The 24,580-nt window shown below is 47.1% G+C and overlaps 1 protein-coding gene across 2 annotated transcripts in view; it reads left to right on the top strand.

Annotated features, from left to right (window-relative positions):
• Positions 1–11,226, top strand: part of CBX5 (chromobox 5) — a 33,354-nt gene extending 22,128 nt beyond the window's left edge. For both annotated transcript variants that reach the window (XM_082849870.1, XM_082849871.1), the window contains 2 exons: positions 2,657–2,757; positions 4,412–11,226. In XM_082849870.1, the coding sequence (XP_082705996.1) occupies positions 2,657–2,757; positions 4,412–4,562 (252 nt within the window). In that variant the 3' untranslated portion in view covers positions 4,563–11,226. The remainder of the gene's footprint in view (positions 1–2,656; positions 2,758–4,411) is intronic.
• The last annotated feature ends 13,354 nt before the right edge of the window (positions 11,227–24,580 follow it).

Below are 24,580 nucleotides of genomic sequence, written 5' to 3'. Positions count from 1 at the left end.
TTGTTCCAAAGGTAGCACTTACTTTCAACCCTTTATATTCTTTCTTTTTTTAATTAAGGTGAAATCCACATAAAATACAATTAACCATTTTAAAGTGAACAGTTCAGTGGCATGTATATTCTCTTTTTATCCTATTATATTTTTACATACTCCAAATAAATTTTCATCTTCCTTTTGAATCTTTTTATTGTTCAGTTTGGAAAAGTCTGTTTATGAAATTTTGGTTTGATTCAGTTGCCTTAATTCTTCTGAATTTTAGCTCTCAAGTAACTAGCCATAAGCAGTTATTGCCTCTCTCCTTTTTTCGTCTATATCTTTTCCCTCTGGGCACACATATACACATACCCCACCCCTCAGCTTCCACTCCTTCCATTTATTTCAAGGTTGTGAAGCCTTTTGTGGTGAAGGATGTACTGTACCCTTAAAGTTTAATAAAATAAAAGCGTAAGTCTGCTTCTGAATCTTCTAGCATCACTGCCATAAGCATCCTTATTTATCTTCATTCTCCTTGGATACCCATCTTTCTAGAGCATCAGTTCTCAGCCCTGGCTGCACATTAGGATCATGGCAGGGGACTGGGGGGTTGCTTCAAAAACCTCCAGTGCCCAAGATGCACCCCAGACCAATTAAATTCAGATTTCTGTGGGTCAGACCTAGGCATCAGTATTTTCTAGAGACTTAACACAAGTGATTCCTGGTCTCCCGAGGAAAGAAAATGGGAGACCAGCTTTCCAAAAAGAATTGAAATAAGAGTGAAAGATTGGAGGCTGCCAGTGGAAGTGGACTCTAGGTTTTTGTTTGTCTCCTTATTTGTTTCCCTAGTTAATTTTATGTTTTACAGTCTTATTTTCAAAACTGCCCTATTCTGGTGAGGTGTGTATATCATTGTGATACAGTGTACTGGTAAATAATTTGAGAATGCTTTCCCTTCTCTAAGGAGCTAAGACTTGTTTCTTTCCTTTTTTTTTAGCCCTTTGTATTCTGGCTCTTGTCATTTGATTCATTTTCTAGCTAAGTAAAAAGACCAAAAAATAACGCAGCATAAGACTTCTGTAGCTATTTGTGACATATAGTGTGTATTGGCTCAACCTAAGGCTTCTGTCCTTTTCAAAAGAAGCGACCTGGCTTTGAGACGCTGGCCAGTGCAGAGAGTTTTTTTCCTAGGCCAGGTTCTGTTGCTGCTGACCTTGAGAACCACCCCACGTGTCCCTTACATTGTAATGTTCATCTGGGGGCCCATAGCATTCTCAGCAGTGCTGGCGGCTGTCAGGTAGGCAGCTGGGAAGATAGGTGATTGTGTATCTTAAAGGTGCAGGAGGGGATTTCGTTTCTTTCTTTAGACCACTGCAGAAGAACTTTGTTAGCCGGCGTTATGCCTGATGTAAGATTACCGCCTGTGTAATGATTTTAGCATTTTCCTCACCTCGCTCCTTTTCAGCAGCTTGAACAGTTTTCTTCCCTTCCCTCCCTATGTGGCAAACTGTTTCCAGCCGCCAGCTACGATTTACGACTTGGTTTGTGCACCAGCATTCCAGCTGTGAGCAGCTGTGCGCACATCTGGGAACCTCCTCCCTTTCAGCACCCCCCAAAAGAGGCTATGCTTTTGAGTCTGTGTGTCCCCTGATTCATGCATGGAATTTCCTTCCCAGTGTGGGTTCTGGTATCTTTGGGGACCACCTGGATGCTGAATGTATCTGTCAGAAGAAAGCAAGGTGAATGTCAGATCAAAGAGATTTTATCATGAAAATCAGACAGAGATTTCGTTCACTTAGGCAGTCTTTCTGAATCTTTTTTTGTGTTGCCACTAGATAAGTGGCATTATCCTCCATAATGAGGTTTTTAAAATTACCTGGTTTGTATAAAATTTCACCATTTTGCTCTCACCAGTGCCATCACACCTGAATCAGACCCTATGCTCCTTATCTAGATTGCAGTTTGACCAAGTTTGGATAATCCCCTACGGAATTATCAGTTTGTTTTAAATCACTGTCCAGTTCTGCTCTCTAAAGCTGATGACCTATCTCCATCAGGAGGGGATAGGCACAGATCAGGGCCTCTTCCCCAAGTGTGTGGGTATTACAGTATGTGAGCTCTGAAAGAAATTTTCTATTTTATGGTAGTGCCTTGAATCATTCTTATCTCTGTTCTTTCATAAATATAGATGACTATGTGAAAAGAAGTATTAAAAATATTGGTCAGTGTTAGGTGAACTAAAAGTCTAGAAAATAAAGATTGAGAGGTGCTATATTTGAAGTTTATAAAATGAAAAAGGACTTAGTTCAGGTGGGCTTGTTTATCATCTCAGAAGCAACAGTTTAGGGGTAGTCTGTTCTTCATATCAAGATTAGATTAGGGGATTAGAGAAGTTACTAGATGATGACTCCAGAATATTTTAAGGGATATTTCGCAGTTTTAGGGACCACTCCTAACCCTTTGAAGGAATACTTGAAGGACAACTGCATCTTCCTGCAAAAATATCTTTTAGCATCATTGTCACTGGCTGACCCAGTATTTAAGTTCTAAGAACTTTATGAATTGGGTGACAAAAATGGTGTCCGGTGATATTAACTTAGATTGTGCTTTGTTGAGCTGAGAAATGGGGAGGTTTTTTACTCTTATCTCCAAGCTGTAACCTTTCTTCATCTTCTGTTTATAGCAGAGCAATGATATCGCTCGGGGCTTTGAGAGAGGATTGGAACCAGAAAAGATCATTGGGGCGACAGATTCCTGTGGCGATTTAATGTTCCTAATGAAATGGTGAGAGAGATTGGGCCTCACTCTGTGATTGTGTTTCCTTACCAGTGGCTTGAGTTCGTATGGAAGATAGGGAGGGAAGACGGAGTATTCCCCAACTAAGAATTTTGATCGTCAGTGATCTAAATTGTTAACTGATACCAACTGTCAGTATTAAATGGGAATTATGGTTCAGAATGGATTTAAGACATTGTAAAGCTTTGGTATGAAGCCTAATTATATTAGCCCACATACCAGAGAATGGTAGAATTGAGGTAGGAAGCAATATAAATGTGACCTAACCGTTTATTTACACAGTTCTGAATCATTTACCGTCACACCATGAGCCTGTGGCCATGGGATAGGAGTTGAGTGAGGCTTTCTGCCATCGTTGAAGTCCAAGACCACTGAATAATGTCTAAAAGAGAAAAATAATCTTAAAGAAAAGCATTAAAAATAACACTAGCCAAAGCACAAGTTATTTCATCCGGTAGAGGGAATGGCTCTTAAAGGAAAGTGTGGTTACTTCCCTTCAGTTTGGTTTCTTAAAGATGAAGTGATTTATGGTGTGGCCCTCACTACCTCTCTGTTTCCAAGTGTTCTGGGCTTGTGATTTAAGTTTGGTCTCTAAATAGAGGGTTCGTGCTACAGTGCCACAAAGGAAGCTAATTACATTAAAAGTTGTATAGTCAAGAGGTTTAATATTTTATCTGATCGAAATTTTGCTGGTAAATTACCCAGAAGTCTATATTTAAAGAATCACTATACTCTCTCTGAAGTAAGGAGCTGTATTGACTGCTTTTCCCACTCAGCCATATATGGGACTTATGACTTACATTCACATATTAACTAGCTTTTTCGACCACTGTCCAAATTTGGGTAGCTGCTCTGAGCTGTGTTTTCCCCCATCTCTTCTCATCCATAATGCTCACCTCTATGAATTCAACATCTCTGTCTTCTAGAGAAGGAGTTAGTTGTCTTTGCTCACATCTCAGTGGAATTTAAATTTAAAATTTTTTTTTTCTTGTTTTGGAATCCTGGTTAGTTAAGGAACTTGCTAGATTTTTTTGTTATACCGGAGAGTAGAGCATGTGTAACTTGGGTACTTGAAATTTGCAGCTAATTCCTACATTTCATTTTAGTGACTAGATTTTACATTCTTTGATGACTTAAATTTCTGTTTTCTTATTGTTCCAATCCACAGTTCTGACCAAAAGGATGAGTGTTTAAAAAGGCCACAAGATGGGGGTTAGGACCGTTTCACGATCCAGATGATGCAGAAACTGGATTGAGCAATTTGTGCATAGTCAATAGGGCTGAATGTAGGCTTGATCGTGTGTGCATTCACATGCTCGTACACACAAATAAAAATTATGGAGCAGAATTTATACAGTAGTTTAGTTTTCAGCCTTTTGTTGAAGCCTGCTGTTTTCGATCTATTCTAGCTGCAGACTTCTGTTTCTTTCTGATGTAGTGGTTAAATGATATTTACTGACAGTTTGATTCATTTACTTAAATTTCTCCTTGAAAGTGTGGAACTGTTAGGATCCTTTTCCCTTTGAAATCAAGATGGAGAGGAAATCAAGTCAGCTAAATCATAATTTAATAACATAAATCTATGTTTGGACAGACTCTCGCTCTTCCTCTCGTTCTGAAGTCTCATATTCTTTCTCTCCAGGAAAGACACAGATGAAGCAGACCTGGTTCTTGCAAAAGAAGCTAATGTTAAATGTCCACAAATTGTGATAGCATTTTATGAAGAGAGACTGACGTGGCATGCATATCCTGAGGATGCGGAAAACAAAGAGAAAGAAACAGCAAAGAGCTAAAGGAGGGGGTGGTCTCTGCCATTTCTCTTTGTACATAATACATTCACCTCCCTGCCTCCTCTCCCTCTACCCACCCCCTTCTATCCTAAACACATCCATAAAAAATGTGCTTATCACTGTGCTCCACAGGAGAAATGTCGGTATTGGTTCTCTTGTAACATAACTGACGGTCTGATTCATGATAGGTGTCTCTCTGTGAAGACCAGGCATTTACATACTGTGTGTAATTCTCACCAGTTTTTCCTTTGCCCTGCTCTCTTCCTTCTGCTCCCCTGTGACCTCAAGATGAGTTATAACTTTTTAATCACCTTAGAGTCTTGATCTTTTCAGGGTTGGTCGCTTTTTAGTGGGGGATTTTGCTATAATGATGATGAATTTTGGTTTCTTTCTTTGGCTGTTGGAACATGTTGATGACCAGCTAGGCTTTGTTTTGAGATGTTGGGTTGGAAAAGATGTTGCCCATCTTTTTAAAAAGCCAGTAGCAACTGCCTACGTGTTGGGGCTTCCCCAGCCTCATTCAGCTGTACCCAGGAGAATACAGGGTTCCTCGTGTGGTCTTCTGGGCCACCCTCTGTTGTTCATCCTCACCCATCCTCCCAGAATAGCTCCATCCTTTGGAGGGCTTGAAATTTTACATTCAGATTTGTCAAGGCACTCCTTTTAGCCCCAGGACTTTTGGCCTTGTCTCTCAGCGATCCCTGATTCTGCTTCTGCAAGTTGGTGTAGGCTGTCATAAAATGACAAGATTATTGACTGTGGAGACTTGTAGCTATTAGTACATGAGGATGACGGGGTAGGGTACAATTGTCTTTATGATCACATATGGTATATATGTATTATTTCCTTCCATCCCTCCCATTTGGATTATCTATTTATGTAGGTGTGAGTGACTGCCTGGTGCTTGCTTGTGCCAAGGTGCTAGGCACCCTCCAGCCCTGCCAACTTTTGTGGCCTCCCAAAGCATTCCTGTTACCAAAGAGGCTTCAAACCTGACCCTCACTTCTCAGTGGACCCAAGTTTCCCTCCATGCCATTTTCAGTGGGGAATTCTTAGAGGGGAGCCATTGGCCACAGTATCAATTTTAAGTATTCATAGTGTTTATAATCATAAATGTCCTGCTTTGATGACTCCTGGATTTGCCACCAAGAGTCCCCAAAGTATTAACGCTCTTCCCTTTCTCCACCTTCAAACTCTTAGTTGTATCTTTTTTTTTTTTTAAATACATTTCCATGGAAGACTATCAACCTCAGAGAGTGACAGGCCCCGGCAGTAGCATGTTGACACGACCTCTTCCTACTCAGCAAAATACTTCCCTTTTGGCTTCTTCCTGCTTTACCATTATATTGAGAGATTATTTTTCTGATTATATCCTCTGCCTTTGTTCCCCAGGAAACACCCTACTTCTCGTTACCTTTTTTTCTTGTAGTTGAAGGGGGCTAGAGAATCAAGACTAAAAGTAAAGAAATAGCAGGGTTTTGAGCATCCTTGTCCCAGCCCAAAGCTGAGGAGATAAGAATAAATGCTTGAAATAGCCTTAACTCTAGAGTTCACCAGCCATTGAGGTTTTTGTGGTTGCTTTTGATTTTTAAAACATATATAGCTGTCTGGCCAGGAGCATTCAACCATTTCTAGATTATTCAGAGTAACGAGGGGAATGGAGAGATTGCTCCAGTCCACAGATGAGCCGAATAATATGCAAATCATATACCCATTCATAGCATTTGTTAACATTGCTTCCCTCCTCAGCTGCTGATTGAATTCTGTGTGGTTGTATAAATTATGTCAAAAATTATACTGCATGGTTGAGAAGACAGCTGTTGCTGCAGTGACATGACAGACTGGAACAATGAAGCTTTTGGTTTCAGCCATCCAGGAAAATCCTTCTGAATGGTAATGTGATTGGGTGAGAATGCATAACCCATACCTCAGGTGGGTAGGGGTTTTATCTCCATCTTCCTTAACTCTGAAGGAATTAAAGGCCTAGGTCAAGTGCTGGATAGTTGACAGTTGTTAGTACTTAATCTGATGGGCATCTGAAAGAAAGGATAGTCAGAAAAGAGATTTTTCATACAAGTAACTAAGGATATCAATTAGGGTATACCAGAATAGGACAGAAGTAGGCCAGAGCCACGGAGGAGGTAATCCGGGTCTCTTAAGTTGGCAGGTGGAGAAAATGATAGCTTATCCATGTAGCCAGAGTGTGTCTCCCAGGAGCAGTGGGTATGTAAGCAAAGTACAGTGACCATATTTTTAGAGCCCAAATCTAGCCTGTGGACAAAGAACACAACCGAATTATTTGGTACTAAGACTGGTCTTGAGAAACGTGGGACACATGGTTGCCAGGGTTGTAGGTAATACGTAAGGCATTCATCAAAATCAGATTTCTTTTAACAAAAAAACCCCAGTATCGTCTACTACTCATCACCCCAGTCTTCGCTCCATTCATCTTTTTCTGTCCACAGTTTACTGAATCATGATCTTGTACTGAGTGCTGCCCAAACAACTTGTTCTCTCGCTGCCTACCCACTGCTACTTCTGTAGGAACAGAGGGAGCCAGAGGCCAATACTGATCTCAGCCCTCAGCAGAAAGGAGACGGATGCTTGCCTGTTCTTCTGGCATTTGTTAGTGCTGAGTAGCTGTCCAGGCCCTTGGAGGATTGCAGCCTCAAAGAGAAACCTGCTTTCATGGGGCTTTCTCCTCTCAGAAAAGTCAGTGGCCCTGGGCTAAGCACTCTTAAACATCTAGGTCTCAGGTGCTCAAAGTATATTTTTCTTATGTTAAGTCCTCTTTCAAAACATCTTTCTAATGCTGAATTTTTTCTTGAAATCAGCATTCAAGGATTTCTCTTTCCAGAGAATGTAGCAGAGCTTTGACCAGCAGAGTCTACCAAGGTCAGCATAGCTGCTTTTCTGAGCCCTGGGCTGGGCGGATCCCCTCACATTAAGATCAGCTGTTAGAGAACGTCAGCCCTGATGGAAGCACCCATTTTTAACCTGGAGAGAGCCGTATCATTTTTCCTCCTGCAGTCCGGTTTTCATCTGCTCAAGGGAGCATTTGGACCTGTGGTGTTCCTTAATGCTCGAAAGTCTATGGTCCTCGGCTGGCCCCCAGCCGTATATCCGTACTACTTTTTTTTGTTGAAGAAAAGTTGGTCTTTTTCCTGTAGTTCCTGCAGTTTTAGATTCTTCTTAACTCTTCCGTACTTGTGCTGTAGCCTCCCTGCAATCCAATTTCCTTATCTTTAGGCCAAATCCTTTGGCCTCAGGGAAGGTGCCTGTGATTTTCATCTTGTGGTTTTGTCTGATCTGTGTGTAGCCCAGCTTACCTAAGGTACAGTGAGGGATCCGTGTTTGGGCTGGGGAGTGATTGTTTTTGCCTTTAGGGTTCAAATTTGAGGGCCTAAAATAAGTTTACAGTGACCTGAGAACTTCAGGAAGGGTTATATCATTAGATTTGAAATGTGGAAATGGTTTCTCACAAATTAGGTCAAAGGAAAAGCTCATTTTGCACCCATGACTCCATCCTTTTGGTTTAGGTTTTTAGAGTGTTGAGATCTGTACCTTTGTAATTAGACCACCAAGCAAGCATACCTGTGTCAGGTCAGAGAGAGGAAAGGTCTGGACCCAGTGTATTTGTTTCATTTTGGCTTTACCACTAATCATAAAAGTTTTCAAAAATAGAGATGTTACCAGCCTTGCCCCCAAGAGCACATGCTCGGAATTGCCTGCCCCCCAATTAATCATGGTGGATTTCTATTGAGCCATCCACATTCCGGCCACCTTAGTGTACATCAACATGCATTTCATTCAACGGACGTTTTTTGGCCCTGGGGATACCAAGTTCAAACAGATGCAGTCCCTGACCGCAAAGAATTTTCATACAGGTGTGGGATGAACTACTACCAGTTCATTGTAGTAAATGCTACAAATGGGCACACATTTTATATTTGAGGGCAGAGACAACTGACTGGTTGGTATAGTTTGTGGCCCTAAAGTAGGAGGGTGGCAACTGGTTCGTGTGTAGAAAAGACGTGATCTTGGGTGAATTGAACTAACTGGCCATAGATGGACCACAACAAAGGGTTGTTTTATTCCAGAAAATAAAGATAACAGGTTTGGTTAGAAATGCTACTACAAGAGAAAGGTGAGTGGAGGTTGAGAACCCCTGGCTTCAGTCCCTATTTGAGGCTCTTTGCCAAAGTATTTAAAGGTAGTTAATCCTTGCTTGTGGAAGGTATTAACTATGTTGCAGATCCAGTTACGTGTTGTTGCTGTATTGTGGGTTCTGTAAAATGTATTCCTTATGGATACTTCATCAGTGTTGCTCACACCTTTTTCAGTTTCTCATCCCTTTTGAAGGAATTAATATGAGGCTGGCTTGAAGCCTAAAACAGGGACATGCTTTCCAATGACAGAAGATTTGCCAAGAAGAAAAAAAAAAAAAGGCTTGGGGCACATCTGGTAACACCTGGGCATCTATTCTGGGCAGTGTAGTTTTATTTAACACCTCAAGATGGGGATTTCTAAGCAGAGACTTGTGGCACTTATGTGGAAACCTCTCCCAGAAATACACATGACCCAGAGTTTCGGATTTAATCAGCCTAGGGAGGTCCAGGGTGAGGCCTAGCCCTGTGAAGAAACAGTCTGGCCTTAAGAAATGTCCTAGTTCTGACCATGTGATCACAGGAAAAATGCTACTTTGCCTGCATAATTGAGAGTTGGATAATTGAAAGTTGACTCAAGTGTGAAGGTTCCTTGGATAGCTTCATAAAAATTCTAGTTTCTTTTTGCTTGCGCTGGATTTCTTGGATTTTAAACTACCTCATCTCGTCTTTTTAGAGTTACTTCAGCTTGTCGTTGCCACTTTAACATCATGCTTGACTGTGGTGGTTTTCTAAGATGGAATGTTTCCTATTCGTTGAGAGCGTGTTTTCTTGCTTTTTATCCTGGTCCTCATTTCACCTAACATCATCACATGTTGCTCCTCTGTCAGAGAAATATTTTAAGATAGTTTAAAATCTTGGTTCATGGGAAGAAAGAGACCCTCCAATGCTATATTTGTCTCTGAGGTCAGTGAGAGAAGGAGTTAAAACAAGGTGGTGGGGGAAGGGACAGAACCTGCACTGGAGGCAGCCGACAGGGGAAGAACCATTAATTAAAACAATTTCAAAGTCAACTGATTGTGATCATTAATGTCACAATAGATCAAAACCTAATTATCACTGCCTAGGTAAGAGCCATCAGTATTAATCAGAAAATCTAATAGGAAACTATTATCAAGAAATTAGGCCAAATTGAATACAATGAAGTTCTTGCCATTCTCTCTCCTCTCCTTTTTTTCTTTTTTCTTTTTTTTTTAATTTGGCGATGTCCCCTGGCATTGGCAGGTGTGACCCTCACAGTTGACCCAGGCCCCAGTGGCCAGTTTGTCATGATTTCTGAGAAATTCCAACACAGACTGAACCTGAACTGTCACTGCTGCTTTAATCAGTCTTGAACTTTCTCATCACCTGGTCTCACCCAATGTGATCAGCCATCAATGAAAAAAGGTTTATATTTAGGTCTTGGAACGGTTGGTCCTTCCTGGAACTAGAGCATCCCTGGTGAACATTATACTGTGTGTGTTGATTAATCATTCTTCGAGCTCCTGAGGTACGTAGGGTCCTGTTGCTCTGGCTACTGCAAGTAGGTATGGAGGAAAGGAGGGGCTTCCTGCCTGGAGATCCTTCCAGAAGACCTTAGGAGATAGAGTTTCATCATGTCACGGCCCTTTTAAGGCTCGAGTCACTGTTTTGCAGTTTCCAGGAGCTTTAGGATTTGATTCTAAACCAGGACTGTCTGTGGTTTTAAGTTTTTTTCCCCTTCGTTTTAGGGTAAGGGTCATAGTGATTTCTCCCAGAATCCAGTGTAAATCCTAAGGAGGGGGGAACATGTTTTTTCTTTTGCCTTTCTTTTGTTAAAAATTTATGCCTCTGGCAGGAGGTAAGAATATGACAAGTGTCTTCTGACTAGTTATAGAGATCACTTTATACCCTCTCCCTGAATGGAAGAATAAGTGTCACCATCTATATCCTTAACTGTTTTTGAAGATACTGCAATTCCTGAGGTTGAGCTGAGGCAGAAGGATTGGAAAGATGCTGGCCCTGGGTATTGTGGGGAGGGATGAGTAGCAGCAGGGGGAGTTTGGTGGTGCTAGGGTTCCTAGCTTAGCCTGTAGAGAATGTTGCTGCTGCCACCGCAGTGGCTGGCCTTTCCCCACCAACCTTGGAGCTCAGATCACTACCCAGACCACCACTGAGGAAATTGTTCTTAGCTTTCTGCTTGAGTGTGGTCTTGCTTCACTCTGAATTTTAGGAATTTGGGTTACTCGGTATAGAACTTTGAGAAATTGGTGTGACTTAGTCCTTCACCTCTTAAGGTAAAGTGAGTATTTCTTTACAAAAGAATTCATGCCCTGGGCTTCCCTGGCGGCGCAGTGGTTGGGAGTCTGCCTGCCGATGCAGGGGATGCGGGTTCGTGCCCCGGTCCGGGAGGATCCCACATGCCGCGGAGCGGCTGGGCCTGTGGGCCATGGCCGCTGAGCCTGCGCGTCTGGAGCCTGTGCTCTGCGACGGGAGGGGCCGCAGCAGTGAGAGGCCCGCGTACCACAAAAAAAAAAAAAGAATTCATGCCCTTAATGTTTAAACTGTAATTTTATTTTCAAGACACCCATTAACACATGACTTTCAGAAGCAACTTCTTTCTTCAAGGTTCCTTGCATTGTGCTAGATAAATAATGGGCCATCAGTTAATACTTGTGGGTTGATTGAGTTCATCTGGTTTGCAGGGTGAGGTGTGCTACTGGCTTCCTTTTGCTCCCAAGTGCACTCTTAAGATGTAAAATGCTCCGGGGATGGACAAGAATTGAGTGGATGCTGACTATGGTGCCAACCTCCTCAACTGATTCATAATGGCTGACCTTGGGCAAGTCACTCCTTTCAATGCCTCAGTTCCCCATCTGTCAAATGGGGATAATAATACTGACCTACCTCACAGGGGTGTTGTGAGGCATTGTAAATCAAAGTTGCTAGAATACTTTAGGGTCCTCGACGGGGGATGCCCTGAGCCGAGGTCTAGGCCTGCCATAGGCTTTTGTCCTCACTGAGCTGTCCCAAGGTTGGAACTACTTAGTGACCTTGGCAAATTCTCTGCCCCCCACCCCTCATCAAAGCTGCTAGTTCAGATGTTGACAGTGTTTCCATGAATGTTGAAGTCCTAATAGTGCAGACTTAACTTAGGATGTTACGGGGGAAAGCACTTAGTCTATTTTATGTCTTGCATCCACAAAGAGAGGCTGTTTGAGACCCAAGAGCATTGGATTAGGGAATCAGGGATGCTGCTGCTGCTTTCTCTGCTGGTTGGGAATTAAGGTCCCATACCCCATGGGCTTGGGACAGACTTGGGTTGTCTCGGGAGCAGAGCACACGCAGTGGGTTTGATTTATATCTTGGCTTGCTGCTCCCTGAACCGATCCCAGGACGGCTGGGTCACTTCACCCCTTTGTGGTATCTGTACCCGAGCCTTTGCCTCCCCGTAGGAACCAGCTGGTTCAATAAGCATAACCACTTCTTCCATCCCCCACCAAAAAAGAGCCACATCTTGGAAAACTTTTTTTCTAGAGATAAGCTTAACACTCGGAATTGGGCAGTGATGCTCCTGAAAGCTTCATCCAGTTCACTGTATTCAGCATCTGTCATCTCTTTCTCGGTGTCCACTGTCTGAACCTGACTTTGACCTTTCTTCCCTCTGGTTTGGGAAAGCTTTGGACACTTTGTATTTGCCCAGGTGTGGGCCCAAGAGCCTTGCTCTCCGTCTCAGTTCAGGGGCTCGGCTGGCTCCTGTCCCCAACAGGGCTCTTTCTCCTTTCCCTCTCCTTGGCCCTAGATGTGTAACCCCTGAAAAAGCACAAGGTCCTGGCCCCTTGCTGCGGTCACATTCTGGTTCTCAGTGTTTAGTGGAACTCTGCTCCTCTGTTGACTGCACTGGCGGCACCAGGCGGTTCTGTGGAGTCCTGGAGGATGGAGAGAGCACGGTCTGCCATCCTGCCAAGTAGCCAGGAGTTGATTTGCCCACGGCCACAGGCCTTCTCACCCCTTCCCACAGGATGGGATCTGAGAGATTCCAGAGGCTGGGTTTCTTTCAGCACTCGGTACCATCCTGAGTAGCAAAACAGATCACACTTTGTAGCCAGATTTCTGAATGGTAAAATGGGAAATTGAATTCTCTATGGACCTTTTTGGTTTGTGGGGGAGTTTTGGTTGTGTTTCTGGGTTTTATTTCAGCCAAACATGTCTGCTTTTGATTTTTTTTTTAGGATAAGTGATATATATATATATATATATATGTTCGCCTTTTAAATGTAAATGTTTAAAAGTAGGCAATTTATGTGTTTCCACAACTGACATCTGATGCAGACCTCATTCTCTCCCCCTCTTCCACTCTCCTCTTTTCCCTCTTTTCATACTCTTGTATTGGTTCTAATAAATGGTTGCTTTTCAAATACGGATACTGAGTGGTGGTTTCCAAAGTCTGGGTCTTACACTCTGGTTAATTTGGGCCCCAAATGTCATCCAGTGGCTGCGCATGCGTTTGTGACAAGAGCTGGGAGGCTTGGAGAGCAAGGGCTTTTTTCTGAGGATTGTCGGTCTCTGACTTTGGCAGATAGCCACAGGGTGGCGCAAGCCTGAGGGAATAAGAACGTGTATCCTGTTCCCTGCTCCTTCCGGTAACCCCTTCAGACTGTACGCCTTCCTGGTCTTGGAGCTGGTGTCTCCTCGAAATGGCTCAGAGAATAAACATTAACCCTTAGGAACCCAGGGGACCCCTAGAAAAGTCAGCCCCTGGTTATTAGAATTTGTGGAAAACCACATGGACAAACAATCTGAATCAGGTTTGAAAATCCCAATACATGTGAATTATGTTTATGAGCTGTTACGCTTTTGATTTGATTTTGATTTCACAAATACCAAAGAAACTGAGGATCTAGTGACTGTGGGTCATGGTGGGGGCAGTTGGAGGTTGGATTAGGAAGGAAAAAGAGTGTGTGGATAGTCAAGCATTTATTGGGTGATACAAGCCTGATGCCGTTCTGAATCTAATGGATACGTGGGCAAAAACTCACAGAGGAGTGAGAAGTGAAGACGGAGGGATCCCAGAACCCAGACATCCTCCCGGGAGGCACCTCCGCTCGTTTTCCACCATCTCTTATCTGCAATTCTCCCTCTTGTTTTCCCTTCTTGCTGCTGAGTTATAGGGTCTCCCCAGTCTAATCTCGTAAAGTCTTATGAAGACATCTGTAGGTTGGCTAGTTTAATGGTCCATGACCCCATAAACATGGGACAGGAGAGCCATTTGGTCCACTTCAGAGCCAGACCTTTCTGAACGTTATTTATTTCCTAACTCTGAAGCCTGGGACTGCTCACCCCCTTCCCTTTCCATCTTTTTCTAGTCCTCTCACCATTGTGCCACTTTGCGTTGGGCTCATCAGGAAGCACGACTCTGGGGTTTTGACACCCACTCCCACTCCTAAGCAACTGTGTCTTGGTTTTTGTTTCCCTCTGACGTGTCAGGGGGTATGCCTGCCTGGCCGTCACTCAGATGAGCTCCGCACCGCTCCTCTTCTCCCGGGAACCCTGCCTCTGTGTGCTGGGCCAGGCCCCCGCCAGCCAGTTGTGCCTTCCCTTTTGTCTCCGCTAAAGGTTCGCAGAGCTCATGGAAGTCCAGGCAGGCCCAGGCAGCCTAAATGGAGGGCTGCAGTGTGGGAGTCTGCGCTTAGCGCACGGCTTGAAATCGCCCTGCTAGGAGGAAGCAGCCCCCCAGGCAGCCTCCGCCCTTTGGAAGGAAGTGTGAGCTGGGGGCTGAGAGCCCCACTGTTGAGAGCGGCTACGCAGAGGGGAGCCCATTACAGCCTGTGGATACGCCGAGCTGATCCCCGAGCCTGGGGTGTGACCTGCGGGGTGGATGGGGGATAAACAAAGCAAAGCTGGGCCAACTGGTGTTCGAGCGTGCCACACAGTACGGTGCCCTCTGCTACTCCAGCAGAGCGGGGGTAAAGGATGAGTGAGAACCCTCACGGACTCCCCTGCTTAAAGTCGTGGACACGGTGAAGACACGTGAATGGAAGGGTCTGGCTCTCAGCTCCGTGGCTCCTCAGCCTTTGTTTTATCCTCCCCCTTGCTCTCCTGCTTCCCCCACCGCCTCTGCAGCTGTAACATCTTGCTTTCCAGGTGCCAGCTCCCTCCTCTCTCAGCTTCTGTCTTTATTTGTGCGTCTGTATTCTTTTTATGGTTCCTCCCCTTTGTCCCCATCGTGTGTGTTTTTCTCTTTGTCTTTTTTTCTTCTCATTTCTGGTCTCCGCACCCCATGTTCTCTCCACCCCCTTCAAAGTCCATAAGCAGCCTCAATTTGGACATTTAATTTCAACCCCATCAAATTATTATCTTTCTTGCAACAAGCTGGGACTCTTTACGAGCTCTTTCTACCCCACACCGCCTCTGGAAACAGGTGCATCTCTCCCTCCGTATAATGTGATGCCCCCTCCCAGACTGGGGGAGGTGAGGCCGGCTCAGCGGCCTCATGCCCCTTCTCAGCAGAGCCTTGTGCGATCATTTGGTTATGAGCCAAGGAGAGAGAAAGAGCTGCCGAGAATTGAGCTTGCTGGTAAATATGGGGGCTGCTGAGATGAAAAGGTTTTTGGGGTTATTATTGCACCCTTTCCTCTCCCTCCCCCTTCCTGCCACTGCTGTCTTCTGGGGAAGGAAGCTGGTGGGGAGCCGAGGTATTGGCCACAGCTGCTGCAGCTTATGAAATTCTGCATCTACATCTGCAGCAAGGGTGGGAGTGGGGGCAGGTGAGCTCTGTAGGGAAGGGGAGGAGGGCAGGGGCGCCAAGCCCCTTGCCTGTGCTGTGTGGGAACGGCATGGACCCTTCCTTCCTGCTACTTCCAATACCATGCAGCACCTCTCTATGCAGCCTGTTTCCGCCCTAACTTCTCACCCCTGCTGTAACCCTCTGCTCCTTTCTGTTTCAACTCTTCCGGGCAAAAGCCTGGAGAGCCAGCTCTCAGAGACCTGAGCCTGACTGTGCTCCTTTGTCCTCTGTCACACACACCCTTTCTCTAGTTCCTGCCTTACCACTCCAGTCCCTTCTGCAGGAGAAGCTGGGTGGTAGAGGGGATGGAGCTGCTGCTTTGAGCCCTGGGAGAGAGCAGGGCTGGGGCTACCTGTTCCTCAGAGGGGATGGGGAGGGTGCAGGCACATCGGCTCCTAGACCAGGACACAGGATGCTCTCTCTCCATGTGTTCTCTACCCTTCTCTCCTCTCCCCAACTACCTGCCTCTCTCTGACTTTTTCTCCTGTTGATCCTTTCTCTGTTCCTGTTTTTCCCTTTTTTATCATCAGTTCCTTTTCCCTTTTTTCTCTGTTTTTTACTTCCATGTTACTAAGAGTAGAAGTAAGGGGGCTTGAGGAAAGGGGTTGAGAGGGAAAGAAAAGGACACAGGTTTTTTTTTTCCACTTCCCCTTTGGAGGTGTGGGGATGAAGAATATCGCCCGTTTTTCTCTTTCTGGGGATTGAAGCATGTCTCCACCCTCAGCCCTTCTGATTTTCTCAGCAATGATGTCTAAAACAGGGATTCCTAACCTTGAAAAACAGTCTCTATTTTTATTTGTTTCTTTATGATTTTGTAGATGAGCGAAAACCTTGCCATCCTTACAGTCAGTTCCCCGTGTGATATGTTTCCGTTAGAATGTTTAAGATGATCACTTTTGAGAATTTCATAACCCTGTTGAGATGATTGGAGTCTGGGGTGTTGTAACGAGGCAGGAAGTCACTGATTCTTAGTGTCCAGCTAAGCCAATTGGATCCTTATTTCTGTGTGAATTTGCTGCAGCCTTTCAGCATGGGAGTAAAAACTTTCTTCCTGGGGGACTCCCGTTGCCCCATTCCTCAGCCTAGGGGATCATGGGGCAGGTCAAACCCAGATCGGTTCCCAGTTTCCCTTCCTCACCCTAAAAGGCAGCCCAGTCTGCCTGTAGAGGGAGGCGAGGAGCAGTGATCTGATCTCTCATCCCCTCCCTTTACTTCACCCCACGCTTCTTTCAGTCATTGAGAATTTGAGGGTTTGGATCAGAGAAGAGGGTTTCTGGTTTGGATTAAGGAGCTGGGCTAGGAGGGATGGTTGGGGGTGAAATTGCAAGCTTGGATGGAGGAGGTGGGAGAGAGAGAGAGAGAGGGAGGGAGGGAGAGAAGCGGGTACAAGGCTGTCCTTGTGAAAAACTGGGAGACTGGAATGAAATGAGGAAGGATGGGAGATGAGAGGCTTGGAAAAACATGATGTGCAGGGGGCGCATGTGCCATGTGCCAGAACAGATGCGAGGAATGTGGATGCTCACAGAGGGGCCTGCAAGGCCCTCCGAAGCTGCATCTCCTGTGTCCAGGCGTATCGTCTTCTTCGCTCTGACGCAGCTGGCTGGAACTTCACTTCTGAAGAGCTCTGGGCAGTGAATCAATGTAGTGTTTACCCTCGTGTGTTCTGAGTTAGAACAGTCTTTGCTCTAGACTGGATGACCACCCTGAAAATGTTTTCAGTTACTTCGGAAGGCCCTTCTGCACCCCGAATGACTTCTGTTTCCACACTGGCATGGGAGGTGGAGGGCCTGCAATCCTGGTATTCCTCCCTTCAATCCCCGATCCTGCTTCAGGCGGTCCCAGGAAGGGTCTGAGAGGAGAGTGCGCTGGTGGGGGGGCGGGGGTTGGCCATACAGGGGCCCCATTGGCTGCAGATAGGGGTGCACTAATGTTCATTAGAGATTCAGAACTGAATAGCTATTGCTATCACCTCCAAAGAAGGGATGGGGCAAACAGCTCCAATTTTGCCCCCAAGGAAATGGCAGGTTTGTGTGTGTATGAGAGTTGGGGGGATGTGTTAATTTGAGTATAACTCTCTGAATATATGTTTTTGCTCATCTGAAGGTGTTAAATTCCATGGCGTCCAACTTCAGTCACTCTAACGGCGGGGAAGCAATGGCCTAGGTAATTCCAGGCAGCAGATAACCCCCAAACCATTTATGAATATGATTGAAATGTGCTTTGGACTGTGCTAGGGACGGGCTTTGGAAGGTGCCTTGTGGGCCAAGAGGAGGAAGTCATTAATCGCGGCAAAGGAAAGCTGCTCTTAGCTCTGCACCAGGACAGCCATACAGATCAGAGGCAGAAAATGGCAGGCACTGAGTCTGTTCAGGTGGAAAGGCAAGGAGGCCAGTAAGGGCCTCAGGGGCAGCATGCTAGTGCAAGGCTAGTAAGCATGTGGGAAGGTCAAGGGCACAGAGAGTGGCAGGATAAAGTGTGGATTGAGAGAGGTTAGGAAGCAATAGAAGCTCACAACTGACCTTGCTCTGGGGCCAAAGCACCAGCCTAGGAACAGCCTGGGCACTGGAAAAAAATCATTAGGTGAGAGTTCTATCAGGCTTTGTCTTTCACAGGCTGTGTGATATTGGTTAAGTTAATTTTCCCTTCTAGGTGTCAGTTTCCTGAGAAGAGTCAGCTGAAATGTTGAATAATTATTTCATTTTTCACTAAATAGTTTATCTTTTCTTATAATCATAACAGAAAGTTGATAAAAGAAAAAAGTGGAAAAAGCATAATCCTATCACGTTAATACAATACGTATTTCTATGTTTGTGCGCTTGATCAGATCTTTGTCCATAGGAGACAAATTCCTATTTTTACATTGTGTACCATTTTATATGTTTTCACTTATCATAAAATAGTTCCATAGCACTATGTATTCTTTCTTTTTTCTTTTTCGTTTTTGGTAGCCCAGGTGGGATGCAAATAGCACTATGTATTCTTAACAATTATTGTTTAAAATTATTATGAGAGAAACTAAGCCCGTGCGCCACAACTACTGAGCCTGCGAGCCACAACTACTGAAGCCCACATGCCACAACTACTGAATCCCGTGCACCTAGAGCCCGTGCTCTGCAACAAGAGAAACCAGCACAATGAGAAGCCCGCGCGCTGCAACAAAGAGTAGCCCCCACTCGCCGCAACTAGGGAAAGCCCGCATGCAGCAACGAAGACCCAACTCAGCCAAAAATAAATTAATTAATTAAGAATAAATAAATAAAAATAAAATGATTATGAATGTATTACATATGAATTCTATCAGGACCTGGGGTCTGGAAGGCCCCTCTCTACCTCTCTGGCTGCTTCAACTCAGCTTCGTACCTTCGAACTAGTGGTGGTTCCCGTGTTCCACCCTCAACACTTGTTCTCATCTGTTTCCTCCTCCTGAGATAGCTCAAGCACTCTCATAACTTCAACCATTACTTATGATAAGGCTCGTGAGCCCCACACCTATAAGTCTGGGCCTCAACTGTTTCTCTGTCCCCTCTGTGTCCACGTGCCTCCTGCTGCCTCCTCCTGAGTATCCCGGAGGCTTCTCAAAGCAAAGAGCTCTACGGGTGGAGTACATGTCGTCCCTGCTTTCTGACTTCACAGTCCAGGACACGGCTGGTGCTGGAGGATGGTCATCACACACTGACTTTCTGAAAGATGGACAGTGAACAGGATGTGAACATAATTTAACGAATGACATGATATGACATCGAGGTGGGTTGGATTTGTCTCCATCGTCACCAGCAAGTGTGAAACTCACCAAGAACACCATCGTGGTTTGCAAGACCCTCACTGCCTGGACTGTCTGGCCCCAGCTCCAGTCCTCCTTCATGCCCTGCTGCTTTCTGCATGGGACTGTCTCGGTCTCAATACCCTTATCAGTGAGGCTGTCCCAGCAGTGAGGTTGCACATTGTGTCCCTTGAAGCACCAGAAAATGTTGGTTTCTGAGTTTGGAATCTCCCAAAATGGCTCCTAAATCCTTAGTGCCCTGGTGGTGTCTCAGGCCTGGAAGGGAAGCACAGAGGACAGAGGTGGGTATTGGAGGGAGACGATGGAGAGCTCCCCTAGGAGAGCAGGGGAAACACTGGGATGGAGAGAGGATAGGCTTTCTAGAGGATGGGAAGAAACTAAGTCGAAACTAAGTCCCAGAGGAAAGAGAAGAGAGGAAATAGAAAAGTGGGTGTATAAAAGGAGAGGAAAAGAAAAGAGTAAAAAGAAAGGTGAGAAGGATGAGGTACGGTGGAGAGCGAAGGAAAGGCACCACATGAGGGAGGGGCACATTAGTTGTGTCCAGCACCTCCTGGACACCATCGCCATAAAAGAAAGTTGATGAGAGTCTTGATGGGGACAACTTCGCCAAATGTCCTGTCTGTGGAATGTGTATGCAAGATGATGTCAGAAAGATGATGGGTCTTGTCACCAGTTCAAGGAAGTTGAGACCAGACAGGAAATAGGGCTGGTATGAGGGATCCTTCTGACTCTGCCCAGGGGTTGTTGAACAAGATACCCACAGAGCAAAGTAGAGCTTTCCATGCAATGAATGCATTGACACCTCACAACTCTGAGAGGAGACCAAGCCCTTTGTGAATTGCCTGAGGTGTCGCAGTTGATTAGTGATAGGGTCAGGCCTGGAACCCAGGTCTGTCTTCCCCGGAACTTCATGCTGTGTTTTGTTCCCAGAGCTTTTAGTTGTGCCCTCCTCAGTCCTGGGATGCCTACTCAGGGCAAGATTGGCCATGATCAAGGGGAGGCCGGGCAATTAGGGGGCCTGGGAGCCTGCTGTAAGTTGACCAAGAGAGCATGAAACCACCAAAAAAGACAGGAGGCACCGGGAGAGGGGCGGGGCAGACAGGAGAGGGGATGGTAAGAACAGACAAGAGAGTCAGGGACCAGGACTCAGTTCTGAGGTTAGCCCGGGAGGGTACTTGCCTCTAGTAGTCAAGCAGCCTGATGTGATTTGGGGGTTTGTGCTGCCCCCTGGTAGCCATTAGGGGAACAGCAGTGAGGAGGGCCCTCATCAGACAGGCTGGTATGACCTCCACCCTGCTTCGCCGAAGGTCTTGCTGTCCCAAGCGTTCCTGCAGAATGCACACTGGTGAAGTCAGAGGCTCTGGAAACCTCCATCCCTTAAGCTTCTTGGCTTAGATTGTTAGCGAATGTGCTCTCTTCCCCAGGGAAGGGACAAGATGGATCCTCGCCTCATCTGCCTGGAATATCAAGGAATCCAACACTTTTTAACACAGAGTAAGCATTTCATGAACTACTTCGTTCAATCATTATGAAGTCTCTATTAAGTGGTCAATATTATTCCTATTGTTCCCAGTTAAGGAAACAGCCTCAGTGGGAGGAAGTTACTTGCTGAGGCCTTGCAGCCCTAGAGTTTGACCCTAGGCCTCATGACTCTGAGTCCACTGCTCTTTCACTGCACTGGCTCTCCTCTCAGAATCCTGGTTTCTCACTCCCCACAATCTTTCTGTTGCTTGGAGAGGTGCTTGGACCAAAAGGGAATAGGGTGGGAGCAGGAACTCTCCTGTGGGCTGACAGATGTCATGTAAAGGATGCTTGGGACCAGCACGGTGTCTCAGCTGTGTCCTACTCCGAGTGCCTGGGGCAATTGCAGCTTCATTCATTCATTCAGTATTTCTGAACATCTCCTGGGCAGGAGGGCCAGGAACTTGGGAACTGGGACACAGCAACGAACATAGTCCCTGTCTTAGCAATCTGGTGGGTGCAACTGACCAAACGTTTATACTGTAAGTGTTAACAGATGTCATCACAAATTGCCAAAGGTGAGAGAAATGAGGGAGGGAACTAATTTCTCCCAGAGGAGGGGACGTTTTAGCACCGATTTAAGGATGTGTTACTCAAGCAGACAAGAGGGAGGGGCAGTCTAGGTGGAAACGAGGAGCAGGTAAAGGCCAGGCAGAGGAGGAGAGCTCCTGAGGAGTTTAATGACTCTCCTGCAGTTTTGTGTAACTGAAGCACACGCTGTTGTGTGCCTAGGTCTGGCTATGATGCAGGAGACAAGGCTAAAGGTAAAGAAGAGAGATGCCGGTAGGATGTGAGGGGCTTTCCTTGGTGAGAGTAAACAATATAAGCTTTATTTTGCAGCCTAGGGAGTCCACAGAGTTTTAAGCTGCTGACCATAATTAGACCTGTTTTTTGGCAAGGTGCCTCGGGAGGCCGGACTACCACCTAGGAGGCTACGCACTAGTCCTGGCAGGAAAATCCGCCCAGAAGCCCCTGGCCCGAGGCATCAGAGCAACGTGAATTCGTTGCTTGACCGGGTCGCGTCACAGAGAGACGGAGAACGGGGATTTGGGGTTTTAGGTCTGGCCTGCGCCTGGGGGAGGCAGACAGATGCCCGGAAGGTGGCGCGAACTGGGGGAGGTGGCTCAGGGAGGCGTGAGAACCCGCTAGCGCCCGAGGCGTGAACAGGCACAGCCGAGATGCACGGAGGGAGCGCCCGCCCAGCGTGGGGCCCGCTCAACCGGAGCCACCCGCCACGAATTTATGGCCCAAAACCGGATGCAGCTGTGCGCAGCTGGGTATGCAAATGTATGCAAATTAACACTGCCCGGACCCGGGTTTGGTCGCCAGCGGCGTCCGTGGGGGGAGGGAGGGGCGCAGCCTTGTGAGTGCTCTTCCGCTCTCTAGAGGAATTCAGAGAGGGTGTGTGCGGGGTGCATCTTCCCTGCCCTGACGGTCCCCCCTCAGGACTGTGACAATCTATTGTGACGAACGTGGAGTCCCCTCCCTGTCCCCGACGACCTTGTGTCCCCCCACCCCTAGGGCGTGGGCAGAGGGACCGTCCCCGGAGGCGACGCCACCAGAGCATCCTTGCTGGAGAGAGCTTCCTTAGTGCGGAAGCAGCCGCGGGGCAGGGGCTGATAATCCCACACCCGCCTCCTAAATGTTTCTGTCCTCGCCGCCTGGGAAGGGGAAGGTCGGAAGGCATGTTTCCTTTCATCCTTTCATTGCGATGTCCTCCCAACCGCTTCTAGAGAAGTCCTTCCAGAAGTCTAACCACGGTCACACGTGCTACTGTTTCTGTCTTATCTTTCCTGTGATTTGGTAAGAAAACTATTCCCGAAGTCCCAGTTGTTGAGTTTTTACGGTGTGGAAATGGGATGAAGGATTGCTGGCAACAGCCGCTCTTCCCACAGCAGCCACATGGGGTCTTCCTTGCGCTAAGAATGGGAAATCCAGCGCAAGGCCAGAGCGCTGGGAGGCTGGGGCGCCTGGCGCAGGGTCTTCTCTGCGGCCCCGGAGCACTCAGACCCGCAGGCGTCCGACCAGCCCCGCCCTACCCCGGTGGCTTCACTCGGCTGAAGATAACCTTCAGCTCTCTCACCTCGAGCTCCAGACTGGAGATGGGCACTCTTGGATCTCCCGCTCCTTCCTCTAAGCCTAAGGAGCAGCGGAGGGCTGCAAGTGAGTCGAGGCGAGGAACTCGGGCCGGACACAGAGTAGGCGCTCAATAAATGCTTTCGAGATGAACGAAAGAACGTGGCGGTGTCCTGTTCAGAAGCTGGCGGAGGGACCCTCACAAAACACGAGGGCGCCACAGAGGCAGCGCAACTCCCTACCGGGGAAACTGAGGCCATCTATGGACCCTGGCGAGTGGGACTTGGATATCAGTACAGCTGGGGAAGTCCTGTACTGAGAGGGGATATTAGAAGGGAGGGGCAACCAATCAGCAAACACCTTGGATTACTTTGACCACGAAAGGCAGGAGAAACGAAGATCGCGACGACCGCTAAAGGGAGGCCTTGTCAGGATGGGGAAATAGGATGTGGAAAAGGGGCTGGAGGCTTGGATTGTTTAGCTAAAAGAAGGAAAGTTAAAGCACCCACTTTAACTTGTTAGGTTTAGCTGCAGCAGGAGGAATGGTGGTCAGACACCAGGAAGGACTTCCCTGTTGGAGTCAGACCTGCGCTATATGGTGTAAGGGGATGATGATACCCCGTACCCAGGGGCTGGAGGCAAGTTACCCGAAATCATGGAAGCCCGTCAGGGGTTGTTGGCATGCGAGAGGTACTATAGTTTAAGAGACACAGTTGGCAGAAGCCTAGGTGGAGGCGGCCAACCTTCCCCGACGGAAGAGGCTGCAGGATCCGAAGGGTAGGCGGCGTCCGACCAGGTGCTCTCACTCTGACTACCCACTGGGACAGACTCAGGGAGGTCCTGCGACCCGTCCCCACCTGGGGCTTGCTGGGGGCCCATCCCCAGCCGGATGCGGCGAGCTGTGTCTGGATGAGCTCAGGTTTCGAGTCTCGGACCGCACGCTGGCCGCACAGATCTCCACGAAGGTCTGCACACTGGCTCCCGCTGCACCTCGGCCCCCCGCACCCCGTCCTTTGGCGCGTTCAGAGCACTTCCTTAAATGTCCTCTCTGTACCCTTGGGAAAGGGCTCCTTCGGGACGCTTGCCCTGCCAGCGCCAGCCGGGCCGGTATTCCGCTTGGCACTCTCGTTTGTTTGCCTTGTGACCCTTCATCTGCGAACAGTGACCACACCTTGATAAGCACATAGTAGGGACAGCAAATATAGCCTTGGGGCGGAGGCCTGGTTTTAAAATTTTGTTCTTACTAACTGTGACCTCGGTTTGAAGCCTCCATTTCCCCATCTGTGAAATGGCGATGTACCCCCTGTCTTGTTCACTTTCCAGGCGGTTGGAAAGAAGAATGGATGAGAAAGTATTATTTTACGTAAACTGTGAGCTATGGGAGTTCAAGCCAGAACTGGCTGTCTCAGATCTAGGATCCAATATTCTAGGGCAGGACCCCAGTTCCCTGAGGGATTCTGGGTGTAACCCAGCGGGCGCGGCCCTGGAAACCAGAGATGGGAGACCCCACTGTGGGAGCCGCGAGTCCGGGCTTCCGGGACAGGCCCCCAGCAGAGGGCGCCCCGGCCCGCGCGGCCACCTCAATACTGTCCTCTCCAGATCCGGCCTGCCTCCCGTGCGCCCTCTGCTGGCGACGGGAGGCACCGCCGCGCGGCCCCTCCCCTGTGCCCACCCATTGGGCGGGTTTCTGCTTATCTCTGTTCTCATGGCCACGCCCCCTGCTGAAGCCGGA

The sequence above is a fragment of the Leucopleurus acutus genome (assembly GCF_964270905.1).
Source record: "Leucopleurus acutus genome assembly, chromosome: 11".
In the NCBI taxonomy this organism is placed as follows: domain Eukaryota; kingdom Metazoa; phylum Chordata; class Mammalia; order Artiodactyla; family Delphinidae; genus Leucopleurus; species Leucopleurus acutus.
The sequence above is the reverse complement of the archived record's forward strand: the minus strand, read 5'-3'. Positions and strand labels throughout refer to the sequence as shown.